Here is a 19023-nt window from a genome sequence, read left to right on the forward strand (position 1 = left end):
GTGTCTTCCAGCGATCACTTGACTCCAGGCTCTATGCTCCTCGCCTCCTTCCTGGCTGACATCAGCAGGGGAATCTCGGCCCCGCCCACTGGAGATAGCAGAAGGGGAGAGCTGAGAGCCTGGAGTCATCTTATCGCTGCAAGACAGTTGAACAAAAAAAAGACTAAGTTAGACTTACCGGTGACGGTATTTCTAAGAGCCTTTCAGGACAACCCCGGAGAGAGTAGCTCCACCTTGCAATCAGGAAACACATGCCCACTTTAAAAACACCTCCTCTTCCTCCATGGCTTCAGTTATTGTGGCCTTCCGACGCTGGAAAACAAAGCACAGAAAGCACAACACCATGGTAGAACTTAATACATTTACTAAGCATAACCTAGGGAGGGAAGTAACGGTTGTCCTGAAAGGCTCTTAGAAATACCGTCACCGGTAAGTCTAACTTAGTCTTTCTCAAATCGCCTTTCAGGACAACCCCGGAGAGGATAACCGAGAAACTTACCCTAGGGCGGGACTACTGCCTGCAGAACCTTCCTGCCGAAGGCCTGATCTGCTGCAGACAGTAGATCTAACCGGTAGTGCTGGAGAAATGTCGAATAACTGGACCAAGTGGCAGCCTTGCAGATTTGTTCAGGCGTTGCACCAGCCCTTTCAGCCCAGGAAACTGCCGTGGCTCTAGTAGAGTGGGCAGCAATACCTGAGGGAGGTATTTCTCCTTTTGCTTTATAGGCTTCTGTTATAGCCAACTTAAGCCATCTACCCAGCGTACTTTTAGAAGCTTTCTCCCCCTTGCGTGATCCAGAAAATATCACAAAGAGGGCGTTTGATTTTCTAAATTCCTTAGTAACTTTCAGAAACTGTAAAAGACATCTTCTCACATCCAATGTGTGAAAAACTTCCTCTCCTGCATTTGCTGGGGTTGCAGAAAATGTAGGTAACACTATTTCCTGTGATCGATGGAAAGTTGAAGATACTTTCGGTAGGAATGCTGGATCCGTCCTCAGTACCACCCTGTCCTGATAAATTTTAAGGAAGGGTTCTGTAATAGCTAGAGCTTGTAGCTCGCTGACTCTCCTGGCCGAGGTGATGGCCACCAAAAAGATTGTTTTTAAAACCACCTTCTGTAAAGAAGCTTCCTGTAAGGGTTCAAACGGTGCTCCCGAGAGACCCTGTAAAACTGTAGACAAATCCCAACTGGGAAAGTCTTTAAGGGCTACTGGTCTATTTCGAGCATAAGCCCTAAAAAATCTAGAAATTAAAGTTTCTTTAGATAAAGTCTTTTCAAAGAAAACTGATAAGGCAGCCACCTGAGTCTTCAGGGTACTGGCTGCGAGACCCTTCTCCATTCCTTCATGGAGAAACTCCAAGACGGACACCGTGCTCTTGACCTTGAGTTCTCTAGAACTGCACCAGGAGTTGAACTTTTTCCAGACCTTCATGTAAATTGCCTGTGTAACTGCCTTCCTACTGGACAGCAGAGTCTTTACTACTTTATCTGAGAGACCTTTGGCTTTTAATAGGTCCTCCTCAGAAACCAGGCGGTTAGCTGCAGGAGTTCCACCTCTGGATGACTTACTGTCCCCTGGGATAACAGATCTTTTCTGAGTGGTAACCTCCATGGGGGCTTCGAGGCTAGGTTTCGAAGACCCGCGAACCAGGGCCTTTTTGGCCAAAAAGGAGTGACTAGTATTAAGTCTGTCCTTTCTTCCCTGAATTTCCTCAGTACTAGTGGAATTAGAGGAAAGGGGGGAAAGGCATAGCACAGCTGGTAATGCCAGGGGTGAGCGAATGCATCCAACCCTATTGCTGCATCTCCTCGGTGAAGAGAAAAGAACCTGTCCACCTTTGAGTTCTGCTGGCTGGCAAAAAGGTCTACCTGTGGAACCCCCCAGGCCTCGGAGATCATCAGGAACACTTCCTGATTCAGACTCCATTCTGCCTCTAGTAATTTGCACCTGCTTAGGAGGTCCGCAAACAAATTCTGAGAGCCCTTCAGATGCACTGCCGATAGTGAGGCTGTGTTCTGTTCTGCCCAGGCTAACAACAGATTGGCCAGCTCCATCAAGCTCCTGCTTCTGGTTCCCCCTTGCTTCATAATGTAGGTAACCGCTGTTGTGTTGTCTGACAACACCTGGACATGGTGGCCTTTCAAACTCTGCTGAAATGCCACTAAACCCAGAAAGATCGCCTTCAACTCCCTCCAGTTGGATGATCTTTGAGCTTCCTGTTTGGACCAGACCCCCTGAGATGTCTGACCATCCAGATGGGCTCCCCAGCCCCAGGCACTTGCGTCTGTAGTAAGGCGCTTGTCCACAGGAAAGGTCCACACCAGGCCCCTTGAGAGGTTTGCCTGGTCTCTCCACCACCAAAGAGCCCTTTTCGTCTTTGACGAAATTTTTAGCTGTTTTTCCAAAGGATCTTGATGGGACCAGCTTGACAAAACCTCCCTCTGAAGGGGTCTGGAATGGAACCTGGCCCACTGAACAGCCGGGATTGCTGCCGTAAGCAGGCCCAGAACTGCCATAGCCATCCTGACTGAGACTGTCTGGTTGCTCTGTATCCGCTGTACAGCTAGCTGTAACTTTTCCTGTTTTTCCAACGGTAGGAAAACTTTCTGGAGAATCGAATTTAAGGTATACCCCAGAAATTTCATTTCCTGTGAGGGGGTCAGGATTGACTTCTCTAGGTTTAGAAGCCATCCCAGGCCCTCGAGGTGAGACTGGGCCCTCTGGAGATTGACTAGGACCTGCTCCCTGGAGTCTGCAAAAAACAAAAGGTCGTCCAGATAAGGAACGACTGGAATCCCCTTCAATTTCAGGGGTTCCAAGGCCTCTGCCATAATCTTCGTAAAGACCCTGGGAGAGGATGAGAGTCCGAACGGCAGAGCCCTGAATTGGAGGTGCCATACCGAACTCCCCACCTTCAATGCCAGGCGCAGGAACTGCTGCGATGCCTGATGAATTGGTATATGAAGGTAGGCATCCCTTAGGTCCAGGGATGCCATGAAGCATTCTGGGGTCAACAGCTTTGTGATGGAGAAAATTGTATCCATCCTGAAATGTTTGTACCGAATGAACCTGTTCAGGAATTTCAGATTCAGGATTAGACGGTACTTCCCTGAGGGTTTTTTCACCAGAAAAATATGTGAATAAAAACCCCCGCCCTGCTGGTTTACTGGGACTTGAATCAGAACCTCTTGCTGTATCAGCTCCTGTAACAACAGCTTCATTGCAGAGGCCTTCTCCTGATCCCTTGGCAATGTTGTCACATAAAACCTGCTTGGGGGTAGTTCTGAAAACTCCAACCTGTACCCCTGATCGACAACGCTCTTCACGAACAGATTTGGAGACAGCCTGTCCCATTGTTCGCGAAAAGCTGACAGTCTCCCCCCCACTGGGGAGATATTGTCACTTGTTCTTAGGGGACTGCTCTGGGGGAGATCTAAAGAGGACTCCACCCCTGCCTTTGCCCTTCTGTGAACCCCATCTGCTCTTGTGCTCCTGGTCTTTTTTATGGGACTGCTGAAAAGCACGAAAATTCTTTTTAGCAATCTGCTTTTTCTTAACTGGAAAAGCCTTCTTTTTATCGGCTGTTCTATCCAGCACAGACTCTAAATCGGGACCAAAGAGCAAGTCACCCGAGAAGGGAAGACCACACAGCTTGACCTTAGAAGCAGTGTCCCCAGACCATGTTTTCAGCCAAACTGCTCTCCTGGCTGAATTTACAAGAGCCGAAGACCTAGCGGCCAGTTTAACCGATTCTGCTGATGCATCCGCCATGTATTTGACTGCATTCAGGATCAGTGGAAAGGACTCTAAGAGATCCTTGCGGGGTGTCCCCGCCTCAATATGGCTCTTCAGCTTCTCTACCCAACATTCCAGATTCCTGGCCACCACCGTAGCTGCCATTGCTGGTTTTAGACTGACTGACGCGGCATCCCAAGCTTTTTTAAGGATGGAGTCAGCTTTTTTGTCCATTGGGTCTTTAAGGATCCCCATATCCTCAAAGGCTAGATCCGTTCGTCTGGATACCTGTAAGAAAGCTGCATCGACTCTGGGTTTTTTGTTCCAAACCTCTGAGTCCTTATCTTCAAAGGGAAACCTTCTCTTGAGAGCTTTAGAGAAGAAAGGGGCTTTTTCTGGGTCCTTCCACTCTTTTCTCACTGAATCTGAGAGGACCCTGTGGACAGGAAAAACTCGCCGTTTTGTTTCGTCCAACCCCTGGTACATTTTATCATAAACTGACAGTTGTACTTTTTCTTCTTGAATTTCTAGAGTAGTGTAGATTGCTTTTAAAATATCATCTACTTCCTCTAGTGATAGCTTGAATTTGGAGCCCCTGCTATCTTCTTCCTCTTCCTCCTCCTCAGAATCCCTGAAGGAGATGAGAGTACTACCCCCTTCGTCTCCAGACTCTTCAGTTTCCACCTGTCTGGATGACGACGCCCTGGGGCTGGGCGGTAAGTTCTGAGGCTCGGTCTGTGCGGGAGGGTTTTGTATCAGGATGGACCTGACTGAACTCAAGGAGTTTGTCAGCTCTTTAACCGAAGAAAACAAATCCTTATATTGTTGAGATGTTTCCATCAATTCTCTGATACAATTTCTGCACATTGCCTTCTGCCATGAATCTCTGAGGGGGGGTTTTGCAAGAAGGACATTTTCTCTGACCTGGTCTAGCTTTTCCTAGTGATTTTTCCTGAAACGACATACAGGTTTAACTCACTAAAAGCTCTCAACAACCAGTTGTTTAACACCAAGCCAGTGCAGAGACCCACCACCAAACAGACCACTAGTGAGACCCCAGAACTAGGCTGCAAAAGGTCAGAGCGAAGTCCACCTCAGACCTGCAGCGACAGGCCCCCCAAGAGGGGGGAACAAAACAAAGACATAACCCACAGTAAAGCAGAGGGTGCCAGTGCACCTTACGTACCTGGGCTGGACCGGTGCTGGGGGCGCCTGTCTCCGCCATAGCTGGCTTGCACTCTTCCATCGCTTGAGTGAGGCAGCTATTTTACAAACAGCTCTCATTTTAAATTTTCCCGGCCGCCGCGTCATCAAGGCCGGCCGGAAGCGGAAGCACGCGGTCACCTGACCCGCCCCATGACCCCTGCGTTCCAGGAGCTGAACCACGGCGCCACGCCCCCTCAGAGCGCCCGCGCGTCACCGTAAACGACGCCGTCGCCGCCCGGGACCCGGCGCCGAAAACGGAGCCATGCCGCTGACCTGCAGCGGCCTCCGCCAGCAACAGAGCCCTCCCTGTGCTAACAAGCGGACACCGGGCACCCGACGCCGGCACTCCGAGGGTCCTTACTCCTGTGAGATGGCGGGACCAGGAGCTCCAGGAGTCCTCTCCCCGTGGAGATGCTGCTGGGGGTCAAAGAGAAACAACCTGCAACAAAAGGTAAGCCTTACTCCCCTGCAGAGAGTGTAGCTCTCCCTGGTTCAGGCACATGCTTCCTCCAAGGAGGAAACACAATAACTGAAGCCATGGAGGAAGAGGAGGTGTTTTTAAAGTGGGCATGTGTTTCCTGATTGCAAGGTGGAGCTACTCTCTCCGGGGTTGTCCTGAAAGGCGATTTGAGAAAATATTATATATATATATATATATTTTTTTTTTTATATATAATATGAACAGGCACTAGGATGCAGCTTTTTTTTATCTGACAAAGGGGATAATATAAAGATGAGATAGTGGCTTAACAACCACTTTAACCCATCCTGGGTAACAGATTCATATGAAAGACATATTACACACCCACACTGATACGCCTCTAACAGCATAATCATATCTAAAAAGCGGAAAAACTGGAGTTAGTACTTACCGGTAACTCCTTTTCCGGTGGTCTTCCAGGACAGCCCTTGAGAGATGGAGCTCCTCCCATCGACCCAGGAAACACATTGCCACAGTTCAAAAGGCGGTCCCTCAGGTCCCTGGTCAGTCATTCACCAAGAACCGAAGGATGGAACTGAAAAACATATAAACCATAACAGGTAATAACATTAGTACATCATTATAATCAAATAAAGGGTGGGATCGTGCTGTCCTGGAAGACCACCGGAAAAGGAGTTACCGGTAAGTACTAACTCCAGTTTTCCCAAGTGTTCTTCCAGGACAGCCCTTGAGAGGATCCCCAAGTACTTACCAGATTAGGGGGGGACCACGGCCTGGAGGACTTTCCTCCCAAAGGCCTGATCCTGACTAGACATTAAGTCCAGTCGGTAATGCCTTGTAAAGGTGGAAAAGCTTGACCATGTGGCTGCTTTACATACCTGCTCCGGGGTGGCACCAGCTCTTTCTGCCCAGGATGCAGACAACGCTCTTGTGGAGTGAGCTTTAACACCCTCAGGAGGATCTCTATTCAAGGCCTTATACCCCTCTGCTATAGCTAGCCTAATCCATCTAGCTATGGTTACTTTTGAAGCTTTCTGTCCCCTACGCTGTCCGGAGAAAAGGACAAAAAGGGAGTCTGAAATTCTGAATGGATTTGTTACTTTAAGGTATTCTAGAATACACCTCCTCACATCCAATAAATGAAAACGTTCCTCTTTCTCATTTGCTGCATTTTGACAAAATGAGGGAAGGACAATATCTTGGGACCTATGGAAGCTAGATGCTACCTTTGGTAAGAACCCAGGGTCTGTCTTTAGAATGACTCTGTCTTCTAGGATCTGTAGAAAAGGTTCCCTGATGGAAAGGGCTTGGATTTCACTGACCCTACGGGCTGAAGTGATTGCCACCAGGAGTACTGTCTTAAATGTAACAAGCCTTAAGGAGGCCTCCGAGATAGGCTCAAAGGGTGACCCCAAGAAAGCTTTTAGTACAACTGCTAAATCCCAGGATGGGACTTTGGTGACTCTGACTGGCTTGCGTCTAGCGACTGCCTTACAGAATCTAGCGACAAAAGGATTTTCCTGTAAACGTTCATCTAGGTACACACTTAAGGCAGCTATCTGTACCTTAATGGTACTTAGGGTTAAACCCTTGTTTACACCTTCCTGTAAAAACTGTAGAATATTAGCCGTGTTTATGTCACGGCTATTCAACCAGCTATTAAATTTTTGCCAGACTTTTTTGTAAATAGCCCTCGTGACTGGTTTGCGACTCTGTAGTAAGGTCGCAATTACCTCATCTGTCAGGCCCTTACTCTTTAAGATTTCCTCCTCAGTAACCACGCCGAAAGCTTCAGTGTGGCGACCTGTGGATGGTAAAGAGGTCCCTGCGACAGGAGGTCCTGTCTGTAGGGAAGCCTTAGAGGTGGACAATCTGTCAATTGTAGCAACGTTGTGAACCATGGTCTCCTGGGCCAAAACGGTGCTACTAGAATCAAACAGGTTTTTTCCTTGAGGAATCTTGCTAGGACCCTCGGAATGAGATGAAGAGGGGGAAAAGCATACGCCAGACTGAAAGACCATGGAGCTTGCAAGGCATCTACAGCCAGGGGCCGATCTCCTGGGTTTAGCGAGAAAAAATTTGGAACCTTTGCATTGTTTTTGTTCGCAAAAAGGTCTACCTCTGGTTTTCCCCAGTGATTTGTTATGAGATTGAATGCCTCTGGGTGTAAGGACCATTCTTGGTTCGAAATCTTTTGTCGACTCAAGAAGTCCGCCGTGTTGTTCAGCTCCCCTTTCAGGTGGACTGCAGAAATGGATTCCAGATTGGCTTCTGCCCACTGGAAAATGCGTCTGGCTACTACCATCAAACGAGGACTTTTGGTACCTCCCTGTTTGTTTATGTATGCTACAGCCGTCATATTGTCTGAACGGACTTGTAGATGGTGACCCTGTATTGTGGGGTGAAAGGCTAAGACCGCTCTCAGGATTGCTGTTAGCTCTTTCCAGTTGGAAGAGAAACATTTCTCTTCCGGGGTCCACTTGTCCTGGACCCAGCTTGAGCCGAGGTGGGCTCCCCAGCCCCAACTGCTCGCATCTGTTGTCAGTGTTGAAGTGATAGGAAGGACCCAATGAACCCCTTTGTTCAGGTTCTCCCTGTCCTTCCACCACCAGAGGGAGCGTTTTATCCTTGAGGGGATCAAAACTTCCTCCTCCAGATCTCTGCCCCTTAATTGTTCTAGCAGAAACCCCTGAAGGTCTCTTTGGTGGAACCTGGCCCATTGTACGGCTGGAATGGCTGCTGTCATAAGACCTAAGACCGACATTACTTCCCTCACTGTACATTTGGGGCTGCATTGAAGAAAAGATATTCTCTGCCACAGATTCAAAATCTTTTCTTCCGGCAGTATAATTTTTTGATCTACTGACTTGATCCAGTAACCCAGATACAGGATCTCCTGTGTTGGGGTTGTCTTGGATTTCTCCTGGCTGACAATCCACCCTAACCGACTCAGGCTGAGTTGAGTCAACTCCAGATCCTGAGAAAGACGACTCTCCGAGCGTGCTGTTAGGAGTAGATCGTCTAGGTAGGGAATAATTGAGACTGACTGAAGCCTCAGTGGAACTAAAGCCTCTCCGAGAACTTTGGTAAAGATTCTTGGGGAGGATGACAGACCGAAGGGAAGCGCTCGGCACTGAAAGTGGTAAACCCTTGTGTCTATCTGTACTGCCATTCGAAGGAATTTCTGGCATTCCTCCTTTATTGGAATATGCAGATAAGCATCCCTTAAATCCAGGGTAGCCATAAACATCTCTTTCTGCAGGAGATTCTTTATGGAGTAAATGGACTCCATCCGAAATCTCTTGTAACGGATGGAGCGATTCAATGGTCGGAGATTCATAATTAATCTGAATCTTCCTGACGGCTTTTTTACTACAAAAATGTGAGAGTAAAAACCGTCTCCTTGTTCCTGTATAGGGACTGGTGTCAATACTTCTTGATCCACCATCTCCCCTATCAGTAAGGGTAAGGCCCTGGCCTTTTCTGAGTGACTTGGAAGTTTTGTCACTACAAACTTTGAAGGAGGGCGGCTGTGAAACTCCAGCGCATGACCCCTTTTTATTATGTTTAAGACAAATTCGTTTGAAGTTGTCTCTTCCCATTGTGGAAGGAATTGGCTTAATCTTCCTCCCACAGGGACCCTGGCATCACTGGGGTTTGGGATCCTGATTGGGGCGGCTAAACAGTATGCCCCCTTTTCCTTTCCCTTTATGCCCCGACCAATGTTTTTTGGGGATTGAACTCTTCTCTGGTTTAGAGGGTTCTTTAAAGGGACGAAAAATTTTTCTTTGAAAATTTTTCTTTTTTGCGGGAAAGGTTTTCTTTTTATCCGCCGTCCTTTCTAAGGCGGAGTCTAATTCAGGCCCGAAGACTAAGTCTCCTGTAAAAGGGACGCTGCACAGGCGGGTCTTAGACGCCGTGTCTCCCCCCCAGGTTTTCATCCATACTGACCTCCTTGCTGCCACTGAAAGTGCTGCTGACTTAGCCGCAAATTTTACGGAGTCCGTGGAGGCGTCAGAGATGAAACTGGTGGCCTTAAAAAGCATAGGGAAGGATTTCAGAAGCTCCCCCCTAGGAGTGCCTGCTTTTAAATGTTCTTGAAGTTGCGACAACCAGAACTCCAGGTTTCTAGCTACACAAGAAGTGGCTAGAGCTGGTTTTAAGCCTGCCATAGAGGCATCCCAGGCCCTCTTTAAGACAATGTCAGTTCTCCTGTCCATTGGATCTTTCAGGTGACCCATATCTTCAAAAGCCAGATCAGCTTGTTTTGAGATTTTGGACAAAGGGGCGTCTAGTTTAGGATTTTTATTCCAGACCGCCTCTGGGCTCTCATCAAAAGGGAACCTTCTCTTAAGGGATTTAGGAAAGAAAACCTTTTTATCTGGTTCAGACCACTCCTTAAGGACAAGGTCAGAAAGCACCTTATGTATAGGGAAAACCCTTGCTTTCTTTTTCCCCAGAGCCTCATACATTTGATCATGTCTAGATAACTGAGTTTCTTCCTCCTCAATTTCCAGCGTATCATAGATAGCCCCCATTAGCTCATCTACTTCCTCAAGAGACAATCTATACTTTGAGGCTTTGGATGTTACTTGATCCTCTTCCTGACCCGAGTCAGTGTCAGAGGAATCGGGGCTAATCAACGTGGGGCTAGGCTCCCTGATCATACGGGGCTCCCCTGAGCTGGGTGTTGTAAGGCATGGTGAGGAAGAGATTATAGTTGCTTTACTCGTGGAGGCAGCTGCAGCTGATCCCACGTCAGTGATTAACTCCCGGAGGGACTTAAAGGTCGACGCCATTTCCTCTTTAAAGGAGCCCAAAAACTTTGCTAAAGGGGAATCTGCCTCAGATTTAAGCAAGCTTGCAATGCATTGCTTGCATAGGGCTTTGTTAGAGCCAGAGGACAACCTATTCCCACAATTAGGACACTTTTTGCGGCCTGTCTTGTCTTCCCTTGGGATATCTTTAGCCTGAAATAAGAAGACAAAGGATTTCTTAGCGTCAGCCCCATGTCCCTCCTTCAATCACCAAGTGCAAACAATCTCACTGTGAGTAAACCGCCACCGTGGGGCACTACAGGACCCAGCCTACAAACACCACCACTCCACCAGAGTAATAGCATGCCCAGCAGCCTACCTGGGATTGGCTGGTGCCTGTCTCCGCCGGAGTATCCTGGGGAATAGCCTCCATGGTCCCCCTCTGATGCTCCCGATCCCGCCGCTAGTCCGGTATTGCTGGACGCTGGTCGGGCTTCACAGGCACAGCGCTGGCTCTCCCTCTCCTCCTTGTACCTTTAGAGACCCGGAACCGGAAGTCTCGGCACGCAGTGATGACGCGGTTCCGCCGGAAGTGACGCTCGGCGTCTCCGACCCCACCGCAACAAGGAGCTGAGATGGAGGTTCCACTCACCGCTCCTGGGGGAAACCAGCGCCATTCTGCCCCTGGCCACCTCGGCACTGGAAGGAGGAGGGTAACGGGTCTGCTCCGAATCAGCTGGACGGTACCCGAGCCGTTTAAAAAAGGTATGGACCCAAAACTGCAGCCAAGGAATAGGACCCGGTCCCTCATGGCTACAGGTTCTCAGGCAGCCCCTGAGAGGGGCCTTCAGGTTCCTGGCAACATGTTCCTCCGACGGAGGAAACACAAATGACTGACCAGGGACCTGAGGGACCGCCTTTTGAACTGTGGCAATGTGTTTCCTGGGTCGATGGGAGGAGCTCCATCTCTCAAGGGCTGTCCTGGAAGAACACTTGGGAAAAAAGACAGAAATCTCCCAGAGAATGTCAGACAGCGAGATATCTGCCATCTCATGGATGGTGAAAGCTTAAAAAATATGCTGGGCAAGTGGGCGTGAAATTCAGGGCGGGGAGCAGCAGTTGCCACATACAGGATGCCATACAAGTGAACAGTTAAATGTGGCTGTACTCATGTAAACAAAGTTTATCTGCGCATGTGTGTACAGCGTACTTCCTGGTCACAGATGTTTGCATCCAGGGAATATATCTGCCGATTCGCAGAACCATCACCATTTACAAGAGTGCAGCTGTGTGCAGCTAGTCACTCGTATGGCAGGTTGTATGCGACACCCGCGGCTCCCCAGGTGCAGAAAAACACTTGGAATTTTATGGCCAGCATATTTTCTGCATCTTACTGTACTCGGCATGAGGCCAAGTACAATGCATGAAAAGACAAGTGAAACCCCTTGACAAAACAATGAATTATTTAATGTAATAGGCCTCAGACCAACAGGAGGTAAAAAGGGGGGTGAAACTAAGTTCAATGTTGTTCATGAAAAGTCCAGGTATATCTCACTCCAGATTAATGCGATATGCAGCTTTCATTGAAGGTGACCCCTGCTTATGTATTTTTCATTATATGTTCAGTTAGGATTGTGACAGATTTGATTTCTTTTGTCAGTCTTGCCTAGGCTTTTGAAATATTAATTCTCTTTTACTGGAAACGTAAATATTTTGCCTGATACTATGAAGATGAGAATTAAGTTATCCATAGAATTTTTTATAGAAGTTCAACAATATACAGTTATTTCTCTTAACCACTTCAACCCCGGATGATTTGGCTGCTGAATGACCAGGCCATTTTTTTTTGCAATACGGCACTGTGTCGCTCTAACTGACAATTGGGCGGTCATGCGACACTGTACCCAAACAAAATGTCCTTTTTTTCTCCACAAATAGAGCTTTCTTTTATTGGTATTTGCTCACCTCTGCGGTTTAAATTTTTTGCGCTATATACAAAAGAGGGACAATTTTTTTTTCAAAAAACACTTTTACTTTTTTGCTATAATAAATATCCAACTTTTTTTTTTTTTGCAAAAAAAAACAAAAACAAACAAAAAAAAAAACAACCAAATTTCTCCTCAGTTTAGGCTGATATGTATTCTTCTACATTTTTTGTTTAAGCCAAAAATAAGACGCAATAAGCGTATATTGATTGGTTTGCACAAAAGTTATAGCATCTACAAAATAGGGGATATATTTATGCCATTTTTATGATTATTATTTTTTTACTAGTAACGGTCGTGATCTGCGATTTTTAATCGGGACTGCAATATTGCGGACAAATTGGACACTTTTGACACATTTTTGGGACCATTGACAATTATACAGTGATCTGTGCTATAAAAATGCACTGATTACTGTATAAATGTCACTGGCAGGGAAGGGATTAAAACTAGGACAATCAAGGGGTTAACTGTGTTCCCTAGGTGTGTTCTAACTGTGGGGTGATGGGACTGATTAGGAGGAAGAGATTGGTGTTCATACTTTGTATGAACACACGATCTGTCTCCTGTCCTCTGTCTCGAGCGATCGCGGGTTGCCCGGTGGTCATTGCCTGGTGAACTCGCATCGGCTCCGGGCACACGCTGTGGGTACGCACCCCTAGTGGCCATTAGGTGAAAGCAATGTAAGGCAACATAGGTTTCGCCCAGCTGTGCTATTCTGCAGCACTAAAACTGCAGCGGGTGGTCAGCAAGCAGTTAACTCCAATGTAAAAATTTTGGTTGGACGCAGAGGAAATAGCATGACTCCAAACCATCTCAGTGCAACACAATGGGGTTGATTTACTAAGAGCAAATACACTGTGCCATAGGTGTGCACCCCAAAGCTCAAACACTCATATTATATATATTATTCAGTAGGGCATTGGATGGAGTCAGAGCAGTGGACATGTCAGTAGGATATTGGATGGTGTCAATAGAGCAGTGGGCATGTCAGTAGTACAGTAGATGGTGTCAGGCAGGTAGAGGGCTGTGTCAGCAGAGCAGTGAACACTGTTAGTACAGCAGAAATTGGTGTCAGTCGTTTTTTTTATTATTATATTAATTCCCCCCCCCTTTGGCAACAAAGATCCGCGGTCTACCTGTCACCTGCTTGTTATTGACCGGTAGATCGTGATCAAATGCTTCAGGCCTGTACACACGCCTATGGACAGTGCAATTTTGGACGTGAGGTTGTACTTTACCAAGCTCTGGAGCAAATACACTTGCAAACGTTGGAGAGCTCTGCTGTCAGTTTCGTTGCCTTTAGTAAATCAACCCCCATCAGTAATGAATACTATATACAAAAAGAGGTTGATTTACTAAAGGCAAAGAGACTGTGCACTTTTGCAAGTTCAGTTGCTCCAGAGCTTCGTAAGTGAGGTAAAGCTTCACTTTACAAAGAGTACCCAATCACATGGAAAATATATCTAAAAATAAATAAAAAATGAATATTATTATTAATAATAATAATTTGCTTGCACCTGATTGGATATAAATGTTGGCAAGCTCTGCCTATTTCCAAGGCCTGGAGCAACTTCACTTGCAGAGTTCAACCTCACTTGAAAAAGTGCAGTTTTTTTACTTTTAGTAAATCATAGTTTAATTGTATCTAAACCCAAGAACAAAATTGTAATATTTGAATCAGAAAATGGCTGGCGACTCGGATGCTCTTGAATAAAAGTCCTTTATTTGGTTATACGGGTACAGGCTATGTTGACACATTTCGGCTAAGAAGCCTTCAAAGCTTTGATGAAAGCTTCTTAACTGAAACGTGTCAGCGTAGCCTGTACCCAGGTAACCAAATAAAGGACTTTTATTCAAGAGCATCCGAGTCGCCAGCCATTTTCTGATTCAAGTACTGCATTTTGGAGCCTGAACGTCCTGGCTAGAGCACCGGTCCACAGTTCATAGATAATCATATTGGCAGTGGAGCTAGGGTATCATTTTGATTCTCTTATAATTGTAATATAGTGCAGTCTACCAGTCTTTAGAAGTGTTGGCTGTATCTGTCTTGTTTCAGGCCTTTTTTTTTTCTCTTGTTTTTTGCCCATGATCCTCCCAGTAACACACTTTCTGCCTAAGGTGACAACACTCACTCACTGTACTTTATCTATGGAGAATCAACATTGGTACACCAGGACAAGAGCTGTGTTTGGACTACAGAATCTCTCCTCATCTCATCTAACATTTTCCCCAATTCTGTAGTCCCCAGAGGAGAACTGGGAACAATGTTAGCTAATGACAGTGCAGCAGAGACAGAAAACATTAGGAACTGATTTCTCAAAGAATCCAAAGCAATTTTTTGCACCCAGGGTGCTTTCACACTGGGGCGCAGCAGTAAAGTGCCGCTATTTTTAGTGGCATGATTTGCCCGCTAGCGGGGCGCTTTTAACCCTCGCTAGCAGCTGAAAAAGGGTTAAAACCCCCCCGCAAAGCGCCGCAGTGGTGCTACCCCATTAATTTCAAAGGGCAGGAGTGCTTTAGGAGCGGTGTATACACCCCTCCTACAGTGCTGCAGAGACGCTGCTTGCAGGATTTTTTACCGTCCTGTAAGCATACCCCTCCAGTGTGAAAGCACTCAGGCTTTTTTATTTTTATATATTAGTTTTGAGGGAACATTATATAAAAATATACACTTCTTCCCCCCCCATATTTACAGAAGCAGACTGACGAATTTCATGGTTGATGTAAATAAAATGTCAAAAGAACTGTATCTGCTTGGTTATCCATTATCTGTTCCTTGGCTGCTCCACTATTGAGTTTTGCCAGGTAAAGTGGACTTTGATTCATACATTTTGTTTTACCATAGACATCAACAAGGATTCAGAGAGATGTCAGATTGGGGTTTTTAAACATTGTATTTTTCTTAAATTTAAAGTCATTAAAATATTTTCCGTGAGCTGCATGGAATAATCAAACAAAGACTGAGATTAGTTTTCTACGGGAATCAACAATCCCAGGCATATAAAGTTGGGGTGCAGAGCAAGCACTTTCGATAACAATGCAGGTAGTAATTATTAATGTAGACTGCTTTCCTCCATACCGGTTTGATAAGGAAGAGCAATTCAAACCTATGATACATTTACAGTGGTATAAAAAAAAAAAAAAAAAAAAAAAAGGTTTAATTACTGACAGGTAGGGCTTATAAATAAGAAAAGGAATGGTCAGCACTCAGGATGATATCTAAAAAGTAGAATTTCTTTATTAAACATGCTGTAATTCCATCCCCCACCCCCCCAATTTAAATTTTGCAAGTTATTTTTATATACTATTTAAGGGTTACTTATTCAGGTTTTTTTTTTTTTTTTTTTACAGCCATGACTAAGCACTAACATCCAAAACACGTAGGTTGTTTTTCCAGCATTGTACATGTTTACTTAATACAGAATTACAATTTTTTGGATGTCATGCTGAGTGCCGACTATACCTTTCCTTATTCTAATATATTGGAGGCATCAGCAGCCTCAAGGTCTGAGCACTGGTGCTGTTATATGGGAAGGTTGCAGCGCCTATACACCAGTTTTCCCTTGAGGGTATATAAATGCTTCACCTACCTGTCAGCTTTAATGTTTACTGAGCTGCACGTGCATAGCTCAGCGTGAATTAGCAGGACCCCCAACTATGCCGCAATACTGTGACTCTGTGCGCATGCGCAAGAGTGACATAATCGCAGCACAACCAGACACAGAACCCAGAAGAAAGACCGGGTGAATGTTGGCCAGTTTCTATTGAACCTAACACTTTAAGCAGTTACAGCAACATTTTCCCTTTGGTATAAATTTTAATTTTTAAAAGCTGACCATTGTAAGCACCCCTGTCAGTGTTAAATGGTTTTTCCACACCTTCTAACTGCCATTTTCGCTGGATAATTTGGTCTGTTACATGAAGTTGAAAAATAAACAGACTTGCTGGCTAAATCGCCTAGTGAATATAACGTTAAATCAGCATTGTCATGTACAACACACTGATATCAGTAATACCATATACAGCACACTGATATCAGTAATGTTATGTACAACACACTGATGTCAGTAATACCATTTACAGAACACTGATGTCAGCAATGTCATGCACAGCATAAAGCTGTTAACATTGTCATGTAGAACACACCAATATCAGCACCATCTTCCTGGTCGAGGCACCTACCCTATGACTAAGACCCCTTTCACATGACCGATCCATTCAGGTCCCCCTGTCAGTTTTTCAGGCGGACCTGAATGGATGCTCCATAGGAGGTCTATGGAGCGTCGGATGTCAGCGGTGACATGTCCGCTGACATCCGACTCGCTCCGGAAAAGTGTGACGGAGGAAAAACCTACTTTTCCATCCATCATCGGATCGGGTGTCGATGGACACTGCGGTCCGTCATCATCCGATCTCCCATAGGGTAGAGCGGCACTCTGACAGGTCCGTCCCTGTGCAGTATGCAGGGATGGACCTGTCATCTGCCTGCTCAAAGTGGATATCCACAGGGCGGATCATCACTGATCCACCCCATGTGAAAGAGCCCCAAGGCCCTGGTGTGCGAGGCAAAACATTGCAGGGGGCGTGACCTCTTGGTGGAGACATGGAGGCTGAAGCCATTCTTTACCATCTGTCAAACTGGCTTGTTGGGAGAGCAGCACCTTCTTTCACTCACCGATATTAGCAATGTCATGTACAGCATACCGATGTTAGCATTGTCATGTACAGCACACTGCTATCAGCAATGTTATGTATAGCATACTGATGTAAGCATGGTCATATCGCTTGAGAGGGGATATGATTTCAATTTACAAATACCACACTGGTAACCCCACAATAAGGATAAAACTTATCGTGGAAGAGAGTTTAACAAGACTCAGGACCACTCATTAAAATTAGAAGAAAAAAAAAAAAAAAGGAGGAGGTTTAACCTTAAAGTGGTTCTGCACCTAAAAAAAAAAAAAATATATTAAAAGCCAGCAGCTACTAATATTGCAGCTGCTGACTTTTAATAAAATCACACTTACCTGTCCCAGGGTCCAGCGATGTTGGCGGCAGATGACGAGCGATCGCTCGTATGGCTGCTGCCCCCGAAGCCATCCTCTGTCAGGGAATCGGGAAGTGAAGCATCACGGCTTCACTGCCCGGTTCCCAACTACGCATGCGCAAGTGGATGGAACTGTGTGTTTCCCAGAACACAACGGGGGGGGGGGCAGGGCGTCTGCAGGGGTCTGCGGCGGTCTGCCCGGAAGTGGGTACAGATACCTGGATAATCCAGATAACTGCACCCCCCTCCCCCCTGAAAGGTGCCGATTGTGGCACTGGAGGGGGGGGGGGAACAGATTAGCAGAACTTCCCCTTTAGGGTGAAGAACCGCTTTAAACTACGTAGAGGGTTCTTTACTGTAATAGTGGCAAGGATGTGGAATTCCAGGCGGTGGTCTCATCGGGGAGCATCGATAGTTTCAAAAAACTATTAGCAGCTGAACGACCGTACCATACAGGAATATACAATGTAATACTGACATATAATCACACATAGGTTGGACTTGATGGACTTCTGTCTTTTTTTTTACCTCACCTACTATCTAACTATGTAGCGCACCCCAATGTCAGCAATATCATTTACAGCACACTGATGTTAATATGTTGCATGAAGGTAAATTGTAAGCAAGTATCAGATCAAAACTGTAGCCGACTTAAAAGGCTACATGGGAGCTAGTTGACCACTTATTTTCAGTCACCTCATTAACAAAAGTGTATTTAAAGTGTTGCAAAGAAGTACCTGCCAACAAGGGGTTAAAGTGCTTAGTGGTATAGGATCACCCATGTGGTTTAGCCCTAACAAAACAATCATTAAGAAGTGTTACTTTGTATGCAATAACATACAGTATAATGCATTCATTTGCACAAAGGTTGTGGCAGTCAGAACACAAACACATACACTGATATATAAATGTGATATTTATTTTGTCACTTACAGCTACAGTATTTTATTAAATAAAGTCATGATCCACCATGGACACACAGCTGTCTATAAGCATAACAGGCCCTTGAATATATTCTCTATGTAGCATACCTCACATGACTGGCATGATCCTTCAGTTGCAATGTCCTTGTTGGGAAATAAAAGCAGGTCCTGGCAGCCAGCATTCTCCTGTCACTTCCAATTCACCTTGACTTCTACAACAGAGCAGAACACGCCTCTACTTCAATCATCTGGAAATACTTTCTACTGTTCTTATAGATAACATTCATTCTATGGAATAATCCATTTATTGATCCAAGATGCCCCAGATCATTAGGTAGCTAAAAACTAGAATCACAGACTTTTTGTTCTCACCCTGGCCATCAGTAGGGTGTAGAAATCCTTGGCGCACACTGCATATAAACTGGCATTTAAATTTGGACTACATAATTGTTAAGCTGGTTCTGGGGTGGTAAACAGAAAACAGCTTGTGGTTTGTGTAGATGGGCAAGGGCAGCAAGCGTTCAGATACATTCATCTTCCACTTGAAATCAAAATAACATACATGTCATACTTACCTGTTCTGTGCAGTGGTTTTGCACAGAACAGCCTCAATCCTATTCTGGGGTCCCCCGCCGACATTTCTGGCTCCTACCCCCCTACCGAGTGCTCACCATAGCAAGCCGCTTGTTCTGGGGGCACTTGTGTGTTCTCGTTCCTGAGCTGGCTCCGTGCGACAATAAGATCCCCCCCCTCCACTCCCTCCTCGCTGTCTGTGAAACTACAGTATATCTGAGCCAGTGAGGAGGGCGAGAGCCGAGAGAGACGCTGCACATACCTGGATCCAGATCAGACTCAGGTAAATAGGAGGGCTGCTTGCTTGTTTTTTTACCTTAACCACTTCAATACTGGGCACTTTCCCC

General features: G+C 45.9%; 1 protein-coding gene across 1 annotated transcript in view; it reads right to left on the minus strand.

Moving 5' to 3' along the window:
* Positions 1-19023, minus strand: part of LOC143988134 (D-beta-hydroxybutyrate dehydrogenase, mitochondrial-like) — a 49949-nt gene that overhangs the window by 17225 nt on the left and 13701 nt on the right. Inside the window, exon 2 of the mRNA XM_077487458.1 lies at positions 18212-18315. Within this exon, the coding sequence (XP_077343584.1) occupies positions 18212-18285 (74 nt within the window). The 5' untranslated portion in view covers positions 18286-18315. The remainder of the gene's footprint in view (positions 1-18211; positions 18316-19023) is intronic.

The sequence above is a fragment of the Lithobates pipiens genome, unplaced genomic scaffold, assembly GCF_037356315.1.
Source record: "Lithobates pipiens isolate NorthernLeopardFrog02 unplaced genomic scaffold, aLitPip1_a1.2 Scaffold_18, whole genome shotgun sequence".
NCBI classification, from domain to species: Eukaryota; Metazoa; Chordata; class Amphibia; order Anura; family Ranidae; genus Lithobates; species Lithobates pipiens.